The 17348-nt window shown below is 43.8% G+C and overlaps 1 protein-coding gene across 9 annotated transcripts in view; it reads right to left on the bottom strand.

Annotated features, from left to right (window-relative positions):
* Window positions 1-352: 352 nt before the first annotated feature.
* Window positions 353-17348, bottom strand: part of LOC144498872 (uncharacterized) — a 60793-nt gene continuing 43797 nt past the window's right edge. For 6 of the 9 annotated variants that reach the window (XM_078220678.1, XM_078220685.1, XM_078220680.1 and 3 more), the window contains 4 exons: window positions 9266-9409; window positions 7624-7881; window positions 3220-3342; window positions 353-2651 (listed from right to left, as the gene is read on the bottom strand). In XM_078220678.1, the coding sequence (XP_078076804.1) occupies window positions 1207-2651; window positions 3220-3342; window positions 7624-7843 (1788 nt within the window). In that variant the 5' untranslated portion in view covers window positions 7844-7881; window positions 9266-9409 and the 3' untranslated portion in view covers window positions 353-1206. The remainder of the gene's footprint in view (window positions 2652-3219; window positions 3343-7623; window positions 7882-9265; window positions 9410-17348) is intronic. The other 3 variants (XM_078220683.1, XM_078220676.1, XM_078220684.1) reach the window with 1 other exon arrangement.

The raw sequence follows: 17348 nt of genomic DNA, 5'->3' as shown, positions 1-17348 counted from the left end.
GACTGGATAATGGAGCACCAAAATGGCAGCACTGGTGTCAAATCAGCATATCATGATCTGCCTGCTCTGAGTGCTTTGATGCACGTCCGGTATGTATTCGTGTTAACTCCTTTATCAATATAGCATCCAGCGCACCTTGTATCAGAACACGTGCTGCAGAAACAAATTTTACAACCATAAGGGCTCTCATCGCACCCCAAAATGGGTGTTACTGAGCCCAATCTCACCATTTAGTCTTGCTTATAGAATGCATCTATTTTTCACAAAATCTATGGGCTACACACATTAGTGCAATTGAGGGGAAGAGCAACAGACATCCAACATGTAACAATTTTGCCCTGATAGCTGCTGGGGCTTTGCTCTGTTGCGACTAAGTTGCTGTTAAGAGACACCATGTGAAAGACATATACTAATGTAGTACAAGTGAAATTGTGTGAGCTTTCCACTATTATGTGCATCAGTTTTGGTCTTCCATTAAAGTAATACTGTATTATAAAAGAGCAGAGCATTTTTGGCAGTGGGATACAATCGTATCTCTGTAATTAATATACAGGAGCTATTTTAATAGTTATACGATGAACTAAAACACAGGAATCACAAAATTATACACAAGCATCTCCCAGAAAAGAGATGTAGATTTCAGAAATGTATGATTTAAAAAATTAAATTTTAAGGCAAGAAAACTGCATAGTGATAGATTACAATTGTATATTCTGGCTCAGTGTTCAGTCGCACTGTTTCTTGTACTGTATTCCTGGGAAGGTTATTTTAGGTTACTGCATTGTACTCTTTAAAAATTTATTGCAAAATTCCTTTTTAATCAAAAATACACCAAGGACATTTTTAAATGAGACAGTGGCTGAAGCAGTATTGTTTTGTTGTTGCAATTCAGTCAAAGAGGGTAGTCCCAAAAATGTTTAATCAATATTAACAAATGGGAGTAGCTAATCTCAGGATACCCCAAGTTAGAATCACAATACCTATTTTCATCATAGTAATACGTGGAAATTCATGATATTCAAGCAACTGAACCTCCGAAAGCCCCTCAGATGTTCCAGAATGAGACAGTACCGTTTGACTTATGGCACAAGTTACTGCTGATGTGCACCATACTTTCGACCAATGTGCTTAGTTTGATGACAGAAACACTCTCATTTCCGTAATGGAGAAGTGTTACGTTTCCTATATTTCTCCCTTCCCTTTTTCTTACATTTCTGAATCTGCATACATTCCATTTATTAAATAGTCCACTTGCACATAGTCTTTCCTTTTATAGCTTTCAAAAGCTTTTTGAGCAAACAATAGAATACTCACTAAGAAAAACAGCAGCCCAAATATTAGCACAGCTATTAAGGAACTGGTATCAGCTAAATACTTGATTAGGGATCCAGCAGGCACTGAAGGAAAGATGTGATTCTTCCCATCATTAAAAGCAAGTGTAGTTCTGGATTTTGTTTCTGGTGGCTTTGATGCTCCTCCAGCCATTGTGAGGATGGTTCCAGGAGTTGAACTACTCATTTTGCTTCCACTTGTTATTTTCTGCAGTGTCATTGCTTCCTGGGTGAGCGGTGTTGGCGATCCATTTGTTGGAGTCACAGTCAATGTAAAGGTTTTGGTGGTCAGTTTTGGGGTCAATGATGGGGCTGCTGGTTTCATGGAATGTGGTTGAGTGACATTTGGAAGTAGTTTTGTAGATGATACATTTGCCATTGTGGTTGGATGAACAGTTGTTGGAGCTGGCGTAGTCTGTTGACCAGTTGACGCTTGTCGAGTGGTTTCCGCTAAACTAGTGGTGGGAAGTTGTGTGGTATATTCAGCTGAAGATGTCAGTATCATTGAAGTTGGTTCGGTGGCATTTGTTGATGATTTTTCTGTAGTGAGGGTTGCTGTCATTGTTGTATTTATAGCTGATGGTGCACTTGAAATGTTTGAAGTTGCCAATGTGGCACTAACAATTGTGAATGTATTTATAACTTCTCGTGACACCATAGTTGTGGCTGTGGTTTTCATGGTGATAGCTGATGTTCCTGTTGCTGTGGTTGTACTGGTGACAGTTGGTGATACTGTAGTTGTGGCTGCAGTTGTGCTGGTGACAGCTGGTGTTACTTTGATTGTGATTGTACTGATGACAGTTGGTGACACTGTAGTTGTGGCTGTGGTTTTATTGATGATAGCTGATATTCCTGTTGTTGCGGTTGTACTGGTGACAGCTGGTGATACTGTAGTTGTAGCTGTGGTTGTACTGGTGACAGCTGGTGATACTGTAGTTGTAGCTGTGGTTGTACTGGTGACAGCTGGTGTTATTGTAGTTGTGGTTATACTGGTGAAAGTTGGTTTTATTGTAGTTGTGGTTGTACTGGTGACAGTTGGTTTTATTGTAGTTGTGGTTGTACTGGTGACAGTTGGTTTTATTGTAGTTGTGGTTGTACTGGTGACAGTTGGTTTTATTGTAGTTGTGGTTGCACTGGTGACAGTTGGTTGTATTATAGTGGTGGTTGTACTGGTGACATTAGATGCAGTGGTGATTGTTGACGATGCTGAAGAAGTTACCTCTGATCTAGGTGTGTCTGAAGCACCTCGTGGAAGCCTTTTATTAATTGTTCTCCTCTTTCGTACACGATTTAAAAAAATCTTGATTGGTAAACTTTGCTCTAGAAAACACAAAAAAACTCAGTTAAAAATGTTTAGTACTGCTACGCAACTTCTCACTCGGCACACATTATTCCTGAACTGTTACTCAGAATGTTCACATTAAGATATATGATGGGTCTACGTGGGTTCAAGATCCTTCTACCCAACCCACATAAACAGGAAGTTAAACCAGTGTCATTTCCAATACTGTGCAGCATTGAAAAGAACAATTGGAGGCGAACCATTTCCACACAGGACTGAGCTACTTTGATTATCTTCAGCTGGTTGGTATTGGCAGAGGCTTATTCTCCTTTCAGTCACTGAATAATATCATGCACTTAAAAAGCCAGAGCATTAAAGCATTGAAATGTACTTAATTTTAGAAAAAGGACAAAAAAGTGTAAATTACTCTGGAGGATCCATCGACCATGTAATCTGCAGTCAAAGGAAAAAGCAATAAACTTATCAAAAGGTTTCCGGACTTATAATCCAAAATATTTTACACAGTTGTTAGGAATTGTCAATTGCATTAACAAGTGGTAATTTTATGCAGTGAGCCCTTAAAAAGTAAATTGATTTTGTTCATACCTATTTGCAAAGCTTTAACATCTTCCACAGTTACTCCTTTACAGATCCGAACATCAAGACAGTGTAAATAAAAACAAATGTTTTGTTTTTCTTCAATCACCACCCAGTTACACTGCAAGCCATCTGCAACGAAAGTGAAAAGTATGCATCATGTGCATTGCTTTGAACCTGTTAAGTTGAGGAGCAGGTAGCCAATGAAGACAATTCCTGGCCCTCAGGAGCCAGCAGCTATGCTACAAGAAGTCTATTGGTCTCAAGTGGGTGGTCAAAGTCAGTGAATGCATCATCAAATGAAGGATTTGAAATTTGGATTGTTAACAACTGATTTCTCTCACAGAGTGCATGTTGCACCAACTGTTTTCAGCACAGCCCCTGGGGTTCATCATCTTGTGATAAGTAGGTGCCAGTAGGCTTATGTGACAGCACAATAAGACCAGTTCAGTTGCTTTTATTTCTTTCATGGGATGTGAGCGTCACTGGTAAGGCAAACATTTGATAAGCAACTGATGTGTTTGGACCACACAGGTCCATTCAACAAATTTGCAAGGCACTCACCAAAGATCAATTGTTCAGCTGTAAGAAGGTTCCTGTGACTAACATTATGTAAAGGGACTGGCAACCAACTTGCAGCTAGGGTGATATTGAAAAGCCTCTGATATTGTCAAATGTCTGAAAGCACCATGGAGTTGCTGCGGTGTGTTCCTGGATTTGCAGGATAGACTTCTGCTGCATCTCACAGGGAGGGCACAAGGTAATCTGTCCATACAAAGGAATGGAGCTGCAGTTACAGTATTCATTTTATTTAATATTCAAGTCCTCTGAGCTTTATCTAAAGGGGCGTGGCACAATTCTTCACTTACCTTCCCCGCATTTCCAAGAACAGGGGTTGCTGGGTTCACAAGGGTCCAGTCTTGGAGTAGCTAAAACCAGGGCTGAGGCCTGATGCTTGCAATGTTGTCCCTGCAACCCCCTTATTTGCCCCTACCATTACCAGAACACTCTGCCTGATCGCCTTGCCTGTAATCAGGTTTTCCACCTTTGAGCTAACATGTACCTGGCTGTGACTGGGAGGTAATGTCCAATTGTGGTGGTAATGGGGAAAAAGTGAGATTGTTTCTTTTATGTAATCATACTCAGCCAAATCAATTTTAAATAAAGCAGGTTTCTCCAAGTCAGTGCTGCAGAAATGCTTTAGAAAATACCCCCATCTTGACAGAATCCCTGCCACTAGTGTCCCTCCCACCCATGACAAAACCCTATCCTCAGCAACTTTACCACGCCCAGTCTCATTCATCAAGCTACATGTTGTTTTCCCCTTCACTGTCTCATTCACACCCCCACCTCCAACTACCAACTTCTTCGCAGGAAAACCCCTTGGCTCAGTGACTCTCTCACCCAGAAATTGTACTCTTATTTATTTCTTGTTCATGCCTTATTTTTCATCAAAGTGCATATTCTGACACACAGTTAAAGTACAGTTTAGGAAAAGAGGATTTTACTTTAAAAGGAAGATGAATGTAAAATATCTATTGTGTAAATGTCACTATCAAAACTGGATTCCAAAGATGTGTGGGTTAGGTTGATTGGCCATGCTAAATTGCCCCTTAGGGATGAGCAGGGTAAATACGTGGGGTTACGGGAGAGGGCCTGGTTGGGATTGTTGTTAGTGCAGGCTTCATGGGTCGAATGACCTCCTTCTGCACTGTGGAGAACAAAGAACAAAGAACAGTACAGCACAGGAAACAGGCCCTTCGGCCCTCCAAGCCTGTGCCGCTCCTTGGTCCAACTAGACCAATCGTTTGTATCCCTCCATTCCCAGGCTGCTCATGTGACTATCCAGGTAAGTCTTAAACGATGTCAGCGTGCCTGCCTCCACCACCCTACTTGGCAGCGCATTCCAGGCCCCCACCACCCTCTGTGTAAAAAACGTCCCTCTGATATCCGAGTTATACTTCGCCCCTCTCAGCTTGAGCCCGTGACCCCTCGTGAACGTCACTTCTGATCTGGGAAAAAGCTTCCCACCGTTCACCCTATCTATCCCCTTCATAATCTTGTACACCTCTATTAGATCTCCCCTCATTCTCCGTCTTTCCTGGGAGAACAACCCCAGTTTACCCAATCTCTCCTCATAGCTAAGACCCTCCATACCAGGCAACATCCTGGTAAACCTTCTCTGCACTCTCTCTAACGCCTCCACGTCCTTCTGGTAGTGCGGCGACCAGAACTGGACGCAGTACTCCAAATGTGGCCTAACCAGCGTTCTATACAGCTGCATCATCAGACTCCAGCTTTTATACTCTATACCCCGTCCTATAAAGGCAAGCATACCATATGTCTTCTTCACCACCTTCTCCACCTGTGTTGCCACCTTCAAGGATTTTGGACTTGCACACCTAGGTCCCTCTGTGTTTCTATACTCCTGATGACTCTGCCATTTATTGTATAACTCCTCCCTACATTATTTCTTCCAAAATGCATCACTTCGCATTTATCCGGATTAAATTCCATCTGCCACCTCTCCGCCCAATTTTCCAGCCTATCTATATCCTGCTGTATTGCCCGACAATGCTCTTCGCTATCCGCAAGTCCAGCCATCTTCGTGTCATCCGCAAACTTGCTGATTACACCAGTTACACCTTCTTCCAAATCATTTATATATATCACAAATAGCAGAGGTCCCAGTACAGAGCCCTGTGGAACACCACTGGTCACAGACCTCCAGCCGGAAAAAGACCCTTCGACCACTACCCTCTGTCTCCTATGGCCAAGCCAGTTCTCCACCCATCTAGCCACTTCTCCTTGTATCCCATGAGCCTTAACCTTCTTAACCAACCTGCCATGTGGGACTTTGTCAAATGCCTTACTGAAATCCATATAGACGACATCCACGGCCCTTCCTTCATCAACCGTTTTTGTCACTTCCTCAAAAAACTCCACCAAATTTGTAAGGCACGACCTCCCTCTTACAAAACCATGCTGTCTGTCACTAATGAGATTGTTCCTTTCTAAATGCACATACATCCTGTCTCTAAGAATCCTCTCCAACAACTTCCCTACCACGGACGTCAAGCTCACCGGCCTATAATTTCCTCGGTTATCCCTGCTACCCTTCTTAAACAACGGGACCACATTCGCTATCCTCCAATCCTCAGGGACCTCACCCGTGTCCAAAGAAGCGACAAAGATTTCCGTCAGAGGCCCTGCAATTTCATCTCTCGTCTCCCTGAGCAGGATAGATGCCATCAGGCCCTGGGGCTTTGTCAGTTTTAATGTTCCCTAAAAAACCTAACACTTCCTCTCTTGTAATGGAGATTTTCTCTAACGGGTCAACACCTCCCTCCGAGACACTCCCGGTTAACACACCCCTCTCCTTCGTGAATACCGATGCAAAGTATTCATTTAGGATCTCCCCAATTCCCTTGGATTCTAAGCATAATTCCCCTCCTTTGTCCCTGAGAGGTCCGATTTTCTCCCTGACAACTCTTTTGTTCCTAACGTATGAATAGAATGCCTTAGGATTCTCCTTAATCCTGCCTGCCAAGAACATCTCGTGACCTCTTTTTGCCCTTCTAACTCCCCATTTGAGTTCTTTCCTACTCTCTCTGTATTTCTCCAGAGCTCCATCTGTTTTCTGTTGCCTGGACTTAACGTACGCCTCCCTTTTCATTTTAATCAGATCCTCAATTTCCCTGGTTATCCACGGCTCTCGAATCCTACCTTTCCTATCTTTCCTTTTTACAGGCACATGCCTATCCTGCAGCCTTATCAATAGTTCCTTAAAAGACTCCCACATGCCAGACGCGGACTTACTGTCGAACATCCTCTCCCAATCAACATCCACCAATTCCTGCCTAATCCGGCTATAGTTAGCCTTCCCCCAATTTAGCACCCTGCCCGTAGGACAGCACTCATCCTTGTCCATTACTATCCTAAAGTTACTATCCTAGAGATTCTACTCTATGGATTATATAAGAATTCTACACAGGTACATCTTCGGGATTATAAAAGGTCAAATAATACAGCTGCTTTATTATGATGTGATATATATGTAGTTCTAGGTGTCGAATTAAGTACCTCAAGAGGTGTGTTACAACAAAATAAGCATTTCGTACAAAAGAAAAAATGTGATTGTACATTTTAATAAACGGGAAAGAGCTAGGGTTAATGCATGCTCCTTGGACTGGCGATGTATACTAGGACTCAATCCTTATTCCTGATTTGGAGTTGAACGATCAACGTCAAAATTTCCTAACAACACATATGTAGGGGGCTTAGCAAATACTGAGGAGGAATGCAAAATACTAAAGGAGGTCATACACAGGTTAGCAGAATGGCAACGGTGGATAAAACATCCTCTGACAGTATTCTCTCGCTCTCATATTTTTGCACACTGACATTCTTTACCTTGGTCTGCCACATTGTCACAAGTTAGGTTACATTCTTCTGCATCACTGACACGAAGCGACTTCAGCACTTTGATTCGATTATTTTGTAAATTATACATTGAGCTCGCAGTCAAAGAGGAAATGGATATGTAGAGAATCAGACCAAGAGGAGTCCACATTTTTGGGGACAATCCAAACAAAGTCCTGGTTTGGCCAGAACTGCAGCATGAAGGAGTCATCGGTGGACTGATCTAATTCTGTTTGCTCTTTGTCAAATCTGAAAGAAAAAAATAAACATTAATAAAAACACACTTACTGATTTTCAGTTTGCTGTTGGGGGGCCTGACAATCTATATGTGAAGCGCAGGCTGTGAAGCCAAGTTCAAATCTCAGCACTGATAAATATTTGATTACGGTTCGTCCCAGTGGGGAATGTTTTCTAGTTCTCAGCTTGGCTGCTTGCAAACAAAGTGCCTCACAGCACCAATTTACCCTCGTCTCTGACAGGCAGACGAAACCAATTTCACCCAGAAAATCACACCTGTTGTCAAACAATAAGGACACAAATGTCTGCCAAGGAAAGATCTGTGTCCTTGATTGCATGGCTCCATACCTCCATGGGGTTCCTTAGTGACATGGCACCACATGTGCTTTCAAACTACTTTGAGAAAATATCCTGCCTTCTGTTAATATTACAAAAAGTATAACGGCAGATGGATGACGCATTTATAATCTACCAATACTGCAGGTAAAACTGTAGGGATAGCATTTCCTGTTGTGTGGGGAGGGGGGGGGGGGGGGGGGGGGAGGCAGAGGAGGAGGGGACTGGTCTCCTAATAATCTACTGTAACTTCAGCTGATCTACAGGAACCCGTTAATCTTTATGTTTTAATCTCACCCAGCATGGGCAGCAGTGGCTCCTTCTCACCAGTAAAAGCTTTTGGCCGGGATTTTACCGCCCCGCCCGCCACAGGAATCAGAGTGCGTGTGGGGCAGACAATGGGAAGGTCCGTTGATATTGGGCAGGATTTTCCGGTTTCGGGACGAGCGAGGTCGGAAAATCCCACCCGATATATCAATTTCGGGTATGTTTAAAAAGTGCCCAGGAGGTCCTTTCAATTCCTTTGAGACTTTTTAACCCAGTTTGATACTCTGTCACTGTCAACCTCACTTCCAGACAGTTTCACAAGTTTCTATCCTCTTGGACCTTGACTCTGGATTTATAACAGAATTTCTGTTGTTGCTGCGCAGTGGAAACTGTTTGGCGGCAATGTTGACATTGTCGTATAAATAAGTGCAATTTAGTCTGGAAAATGGAAGAGAATTATAGTACAAAAGTAAACTTCCTATGGAGTGGCTGGGCTCTCAGTTGAACCCACCATGTTCACAATAATAAAGGAAGATAAAGAAAAAAACAACCGTTCAGGGAGAGAGTGGCATGGTAGTAATGTCACTGGACAAGTAACCCTGAGGCCCACGCAAATGCTTTGGAGACATGGGTTCAAATCCCACCAAGGCAGCTGCCACAATTTAAATTTAAATTAATAAATTAGGAATTGAGAGCTAGTCACAGTAATGGTGACCATGAAACTATTAATTTTGTTACAAAAACCCATCTGGTTCACTAACATCCAGTAGGGAAGTAAATCTGCTGTCCTTACCTAGTCTGGCCTTCATGTGATTCCAGATTCACAGCAATGTGGTTGACTCTTAACTGCCCTGAGAAATGGACAAGCAAGGCACTCAGTTCAAGGGGCAATTAAAGATGGGCATCAGATGCTGGCCTTGCCAGTGATGCCCACATCCTATGAAAGAATAAATAAATAATAAATATTGAAATAAGCACAAAGCTCGGAGAAATACTCGGCTGGTCAGTCAGCATTTGTGGAGCAAAAGACAGCATTAGCAAATAGTTTTTGTCCAAAAATATTCAAGATAAGTAACATGACCAGAATATGCATAGCAGTGTGCAGACATAAGTGCTGTCACATGAAAGGCAATTTTAGCTGCATTACCTGTGGCTTCAACCTGGGCAACAAACAAATTCATCTAGGTACAAATCATGCAGGACTGAAATAGCTACAATTCATAATAAGAGGTATCGGGGCAGGCTTATTTAAAACAGCATCTCTGGAATCGAGGGATAGAGGAATAGAACAGGAAAACAGAAATTAGGTTGAAGAGGCGCCATGACTTTACTGAATGGTGGTGGCATAGTGGTCAGCACTGCTGCCTCACAGCGCCAGGGACCTCGGTTCAATTCCTGGTTTGAGCCACTGTCTGTGTGGTCTGCACGTTCTCCCCGTGTCTGCGTGGGTTTCCTCCAGGTGCTCCGGTTTCCTCACACAGTCCAAACGACGTGCTGGTTAGGTGCATTGGCCATGCTAAATTCTCTCTCAGTGCATCAGAGTGTGGCGACTCGGAGATTTTCACAGTAACTTCATTGCAGCGTTAATGTAAGCCTACTTGTGACTGATAAATAAAAACTTTTAACAGGCTCGAAGGGTCATATGGCCTATTCCTACTTATGCTTTTGTGTTCTTTATATTTGCACAAACACTACGGTACATTCATAGCAATCTTCATTGCTGCTGTACCCTTAATGATAGCGAGAAACTTCTACTATTTTTAAGTTTGTGTCAAAACGCTGAGGCTGAGGAGCTGCAGCAGAGGATCAGTCAGAAGCTACACAAACACAATTCACCCAGTATCTAGAATTTTTCTAAGTTAAAAGGATCTTGAAATTGAGCTTTCTATTCCGGGTCCTTTATACAATAATACAACTGGCTACTTCAGACAATATTTGGGCTGCGTATTTGTCAGACACATACTTGGCGAAAGATGACTCAAAGTTCTGAAGAACTGCATTAAAGTGGCCTGAATTTGGCTTTTCTTGAGCATATTTGCACAAATTTAAATGTAATTTCTTTGTAAGTTGAAAGAACACATGAGCAATCCCCCCCCATTGTGCAATGGATTGTGCCACAGTGCACACTCACGATTCAAACACCAGTTTTACCAGTCTTGGCAATGTTGTTGAACCAGGACAGAAGGCTTCATGATTCCTTACAAATAAAAATAAAATTTAGTCAACAGGTGAGTCACCCCAAGCCTTTTGGCACACCTTCCAGCAGCGGTTTAAAAAGGACAGAATATGCCGGAACCTGCCTATTCTAGCAGGGAAATGGTATGCAGTATGGAGGCAGGGGGTTAGGGAATAAGAACGATGTTTGAAGCTATAATCGAGTTTCCGATCGGATTTGTTCGAAACTACCTTGAGTGTAAAGTAGACTTTGTTTTTTTTTAAAAAGAGAAAAGGTACAGCAACTGCATGAGTCCAATCAACATACTTTGATTCAGCACTGCAGTCATCTGCAACACTTCAATCGTGTATGACTCAAGAGTGCCCCCTGCAGGAAAGCACCAATTCCCATCACAATCTTCACTCAAGTCAGCTTCCTGTTTCTGTGCCACATCAAATGATCTCACTATTTCTCAGCTAAACATCTGTCCACACAGAAAAATAGTTATTTATTTCCTTTAATCTGGATAGAGAATATGCTTCCAAAGCCAGATGATGCAAATTTCTGTGTAGGGCACGAGTGATCAAAGAGAAAAAGGAAGCATTTGTCAAGGCTGGGAGGCTGGGAACACACAAAGCAAGTGTGGAATACAAGGAGTGTAGAAAGAAACTTAAGCAAGGAGTAAGGAGGGCTAAAAGGGGTCACGAAAAATCATTGGCCAGCAGGATTAAGGAAAATCCCAAGGCTTTTTATACATATATAAAGAGCAAGAGGGTTGGCCCACTCAAGGACAGGGGAGGGAATTTATGCATGGAGCCAGAGGGAATGGGTGAGGTATAAAATGAGTACTTTGCATCAATATTCACCAAAGAGAAGGACTTGGTGGATGATGAATCTGGGAAAGATAGTTTGAGTCATGTTGAGATCAAAAAGGAGGAGGTATTGGGGTTTTTGAGAAACATTAGGGTAGACAAGTCCCCAGGGCCTGAGTGAGGCAAGGGAGGAAATTGCTGGGGCCTTGAGAGAAATCTTTGTATCCTCACTGGCTGCAGGGGAGGTACAGTAAGACGTCTCACAACACCAGGTTAAGGTCCAACAGGTTTATTTGGTAGCACAAGCTTTCGGAGTGTTACTCCTTCTTCAGGTGAGTGGAGAGTTGTGTTCACAAACAGGGCATACATAGATACAGACTCAATTTACAAGATAATGGTTGAAATGCGAATCTTTACAGGTAATCAAGTCTTTACAGCAATTACTTGATTACCTGTAAAGACTCGAATTTCAACCATTACCTTGTAAATTGAGTCTGTGTCTAAGTATGCTCTATTTGTGAATACAACTCTTCACTCACCTGAAGAAGGAGTAACACTCTGAAAACTTGTGCTTGGTAAATAAACCTGTTGGACTTTAACCTTGTGTTGTGAGACTTCTTACTGTACTTATCCCAGTCCACGTACAGGGGAGGTCCCAGAGGATTGGAGAATAGCCAATGTTGTTCCTTTGTTTAAGAAGGGTAGCAAGAATAATCGAGATAATTACATGCTGGTGAGTCTTTTGTCAGTGGTAGGGAAATTATTGGAGAGGATTCTTCGAGACAGGATTTACTCCCACTTGAAAATAAGTGGACGTATTAGCGAGAGGCAAGATGGTTTTGTGAAGGGGAGGTCATGTCTCACTAACTTGATCGGGTTTTTCGAGGAAGTGATGAAGATGATTGATGAGGGTAGGGCAGTGGATGTTGTCTGCATGGACTTCAGTAAGGCCTTTGACAAGATCCCTCATGGCAGACTGGTGCAGAATGTGAAGTTGCATGGGATCAGAGGTGAGCTGGATACAGAACTCGCTCGGTCATAAAAGATAGAGGGTAGCAGTGGAAGGGTATGTTTCTGAATGTAGGGCTGTGACAAGTGGCGTTCTTCAGGGATCAGTGCTGGGACTTTTGCTGTTCGTAATACATATAAATGATTTGGAGGAAAATGTAACTGGTTTGATTAGTAAGTTTGTGGACGACACAAAGGTTGGTGGATTTGCAGATAGCGATGAGGACCATCAGAGGATACAGCAGGATATAGATGGGCTGGAGGCTTAGGCGGAGAGATGGCAGATGGAATTTAATCTGGACAAATGTGAGGTAATGCATTTTGGAAGGTCTAATAAAGATAGGAAATATACAGTAAATGGCAGAACCCTTAAGAGTATTGATAGGCAGAGGGATCTGGGTGTACAGGTACACAGGTCACTGAAAGTGGCAACACAGGTGAGGAGGTAATCAAGAAGGCATACGGCATGCTTGCCTTCATCGGCCGGGGAATTGAGTTTAAAAATTGGCAAGTCATGTTGTAGCTTTATAGAACCTTAGTTAGGATGCACTTGGAATATAGTGTTCAATTCTGGTCGCCACACTACCAGAAGGATGTGGAGACTTTGGAGAGGGTACAGAAAAGATTTATCAGGATGTTGCCGGGTTTGGGGGGTCATTAGCTATGAGGAGAGGTTGGAGAAACTTGGTTTATTCTCACTGGAACGATGGAGGCTGAGGCGACCTGATAGAAGTCTACAAGATTATGAGAGACATGGACAGAGTGGATAGTCAGAAGCTTTTTCCCAGGGTGGAAGAGTCAATTACGAGGGGGCACAGGTTTAAGGTGCAAAGTTTAAAGGAGATGTACGAGACAAGTCTTTTTGCACAGAGGGTGGTGGGTGCCTGGAGTTCACTGCCGGGGAAGGTAGTGGAAGCAGATACGATAGCGAGTTTTAAGGGGTGTCTGGACAAATACATGAATAGGATGGGAATAGAGGGATATGGTCCCCGGAAGGGTAGGAGGTTTTAGTTCAGTTGGGCAGCATGGTCGGTGCAGGCTTGGAGGGCCGAAGGGCCTGTTCCTGTGGTATAATTTTTCTTTGTTCTTTGATTTGTCACATGGCTCGGCCAACATCCAGTAATGACCGGCAGAAATTGCCTCTAATTAACAATCGGGAAGACTGAAACCACTTTCTTTGGTCCCCACCACAAATTCTAACCAGTAATTCCAATAGTCCCTCTGACCAGTGTCTGCGGCTGCAATGGACTATTTGTAATCTTGGCATTCCACTTGACTCTGAGCTGAGTTTCTGACCCAATATCCACTCTATCAGCCAGACTGCCTACTTTCACCTTTGTGACTATGACCATGCCTGTCCCTCTCTCAGCTCCTCTGCTGTGGACACATTCATCCGTTCCATTGTTACTTCTCGACTTGAATATTCCGGCATGGCGGAATATGGCGGCACGGTGGTTAGCACTGCTGCCTCACAGCACCAGGGTCCCCCGGGTTCGATTCCCGGCTTGGGTCACTGTCTGTGCAGAGTATGCACATTCTCCCCGTGTCTGCGTGGGTTTTCTCCGTGTGCTCTGGTTTCCTCCCCACAGTCCGAAAGACGTGCTGGTTAGGTGCATTGGCCATGCTAAATTCTCCCTCAGTGTACCAGAACAGGCGCTGGAGTGTGGCAACTAGGGGATTTTCACAGTAACATGTGCCTACCTGTGACACTAATAAATAAACTAAAACTGAACTAAACTCCAACGCTCTTCTGCAGCCTCCCATCTTCCATCCTTTATAAACTTGAGAACATCCAAAATGCTACTTCCCATATATGCTCACTCACATCAAGTCCTATTCATTCATCACACGTTTTTGACCCAAGCTCTGCAATTCCCTCCCTAAAAATCTACCTTTCTCCTCCTTTAAGATGCTCCTTAAAAATTACCTCTTCAACTAAGCCTTTGTTGGCCTATCCAAATATCTCATTATATGGCTCTGTGTTTGATAATGTTCGTTTGAAGCACCTTAGGATGTTTTAAGTTGCTATATAAATGCAAGTCCCCCCCAGGGGTTATGGGGAAAAGGCAGGAGAATGGGGGTGAGAAAAATATCAGCCATGAATGAATGGTGGAGCAGACCCGAGTGGCTTAATTCTGTTCCGATGTTTTATTTATGGTCTAAGTCGTTGTTGATGATGAAAGAAAATTGTTGAACAAACCAACGTGATAAAAGATGTTCCAACAGATTTCTGCTGTTATGGTCTGTCAACAGTGTGGTGTTTTACTGCTATTAAACTGGAAAGTAGCTGCTAGATATGGCACTGAACATGTCGGGGGGGGTTTGATTACTTAAGATGCTTTTAGCAGCTTAACACAGATAAAATGCTGCTGTCACTTCATATCTTAAATACATGAGGTTATTAAAACTTTAGTTGCCAATTGTAACATTAAAAAATTCCTTAATCACTTCACCACCCACCCTAGCACCACCCCCTCAACATGCCTTGTGGCTCTAAATGCATCGTTTTGGCTGGTGAACTGCAAGTCCAGGATGTAGGCCGGGATTCTCTCGGACCATTGCAGTGCTCAAGCAGTGCAGCATGCTGGGATACACCAGCGTGGGGGTCTTTAGCAAGGTTCACAACTGGCGTTAGGCTGGTTGCAAGTCTCCCAAGCATTTTTTTTAGTGCAATCAGCACCATGGCGGAAATCGGCGTGGAGCTGATCATCATATTGAAATTAGGATTTCAATATGATTAGCAGGCCTGGGACAGTATTCTCCAGGCCCAGTAGCATTCTCTCTTCCCCCCCCTGACTGCTCCCGAACAGGCACCCTGACCCTGCTGGAGGGAACAGAGGCCATTGAGGCCTTCCCTGGGAGGTCGGAAGCAAAGGGGGGGGGGGAGAGGAGGTGCCCCTTGGGCAGTGCCAGGATGCCAGACTGGCACTGCCCAAGGGCAAACTGGCCTGTCCACTGGGCACCAGGCAGTGCCCAAGGGGTGGGGGCCAAAGGGGGCTGGCCATTGGGTGGTCAGACCTGTTCATCAGGGTGGGCATGGGGGGAGGGGAAAAAAATCAGGGGGTCATCGGGGCTAGCCCAGGAAGGTCCAGTAGGCCACTGGGGTTGTTGTGTGGGGGCGGGGGGGGGGGGGGGGGGGGGGGGCGGAAGGCCAGCAATCAGGGGGTTATGGGGCTGGCCAGCGATCGGAGGCTGGCCACTACGCATGTGCCAATTTCTGCTCTGACAGTTCGGCGCATGCGCAGTGGTCCATCCAGCACTGCGCTGCCGGCCCCTCCAGCGGAAATAGGTCCCACCCCCTGATTTCCAGAGCGAATCCTGCTAGGGCATTCTGCAATGCTCAGAGTGCAAGAGATACGCTCTGGCAATTATGCCCAAAAAACGGGCAGGAAATACTCCAGTTTTCTCGCCCGTCGGGCACTAAGTTTTCCTTTGGGAGAATCCCAGCCCTAATCTTTACCCAAACATCCGCCATGTCATGAAATTAAATCACTGACAACCACATTAGTATTGCCAACCCTGCAAAAAGGGAAACAGCCATTTCTTTGAAGCTGTTTCCTGAGGCAGACAGGCTGAAGATTGACACAACCTGTTAAAAGAGGCAGTGAACTGGGTTTGAGTTTCAAGCAACCTCAAAACTCAAGATCACGACTTTATAGATCAAACATTATAAAATTCATTTATGCCATTTATTGGATCAGAATGGTGGTTAGGGAGACTTCCGGACACAGACAGTAGGGCTGCAGTTCAAACTGGAAACCCTAATCTGCAGACATTATCTCATTGCTCTGGGGGCAATATCTTTAGTCTGGACAGAGTATTGTGGCAGTTATGTCACGAGCCTAGTAATACAGAAAACATGAATTCAAATTCTACAACCGCTGTTTGACAATTTTAATTGTTTCTTTAAAATCTGGAAATAAAACACTTATTTCAGTGAAAGGTGTCAGACTGTCATTCGCTAATTTCCTCTGAAGAAAGAAAGACCTGCATTTATACAGTTGTTCCGCGGCTGTACCCTTTATTGTTGAAAATATGATTTGTCAACTTTCAACCGACTGGAACCTTTGCAATCTGAACTGAGAGAGAGCAAATTGCAGAAAAATGCAAGGCTACATTCCAAGGTGAAGTGAGAAGCCAATGAATCACCCTCAGGGGAGTGTGAAGAGAGAGTTATTTCCTATAGTCCAGACACGCATCGAAACTCGTAACTGTCTCAGGAAAGGACATTAAAAATGCAACGTGCTGGATATTGAAACAATTGCTGTCTCAGACAGACGCACTAAAACCTCTTGGAAATATACAATGGGTGAGATACTTCGAGGCAAGGCTTCATAGCCACTAGAGGGAGGTTGCATGTGAAACAGGCAGTTTCCGGAAAGCCTTCGGCAGAGGAAGCAAACTGAGGACTGCTCGCTCTCCCTCCCTTCTGGAATAAGCACGTCACCCCAGTTTAAGAAGCCAACCCTACCAGAAACCTACTAGCGAACTGAGATCTGGGAATAATTGCAACATCCTCGACATCTGACTGAGTTCAACAAGAAGTCTCACAACACCAGTTTAAAGCCCAACAGATTTATTTGGTAGCACAAGCCACTAGCTTTCAGAGCGCTGCCCCTTCATCAGGTGAGTGCGTACTGTCTCAAAACTGGTTTACAAAGTGCTTTTGAAGTGTAGTCACTGTTGCAAACAGCTGCCAATTTGTGCACAGCAAGCTCCAACAAGCAGCAATGTGATAATAATCATATACTCTGTTATTGTGATGTTGATAGAGGAATTCTGGCCAGGACATGTGGGATAACTTCCTTGCCCTTCTTCAAAACAGTGTCATACATCTTTATGTCCAACTGAGAAGGCAGATGAGGCCTCAGGTTAACATCTCATCTAATGGTGCAGCACTC

Source organism: Mustelus asterias, chromosome 9 (assembly GCF_964213995.1).
Source record: "Mustelus asterias chromosome 9, sMusAst1.hap1.1, whole genome shotgun sequence".
NCBI classification, from domain to species: domain Eukaryota; kingdom Metazoa; phylum Chordata; class Chondrichthyes; order Carcharhiniformes; family Triakidae; genus Mustelus; species Mustelus asterias.
This window is presented reverse-complemented; position numbering and strand designations above follow the sequence as displayed.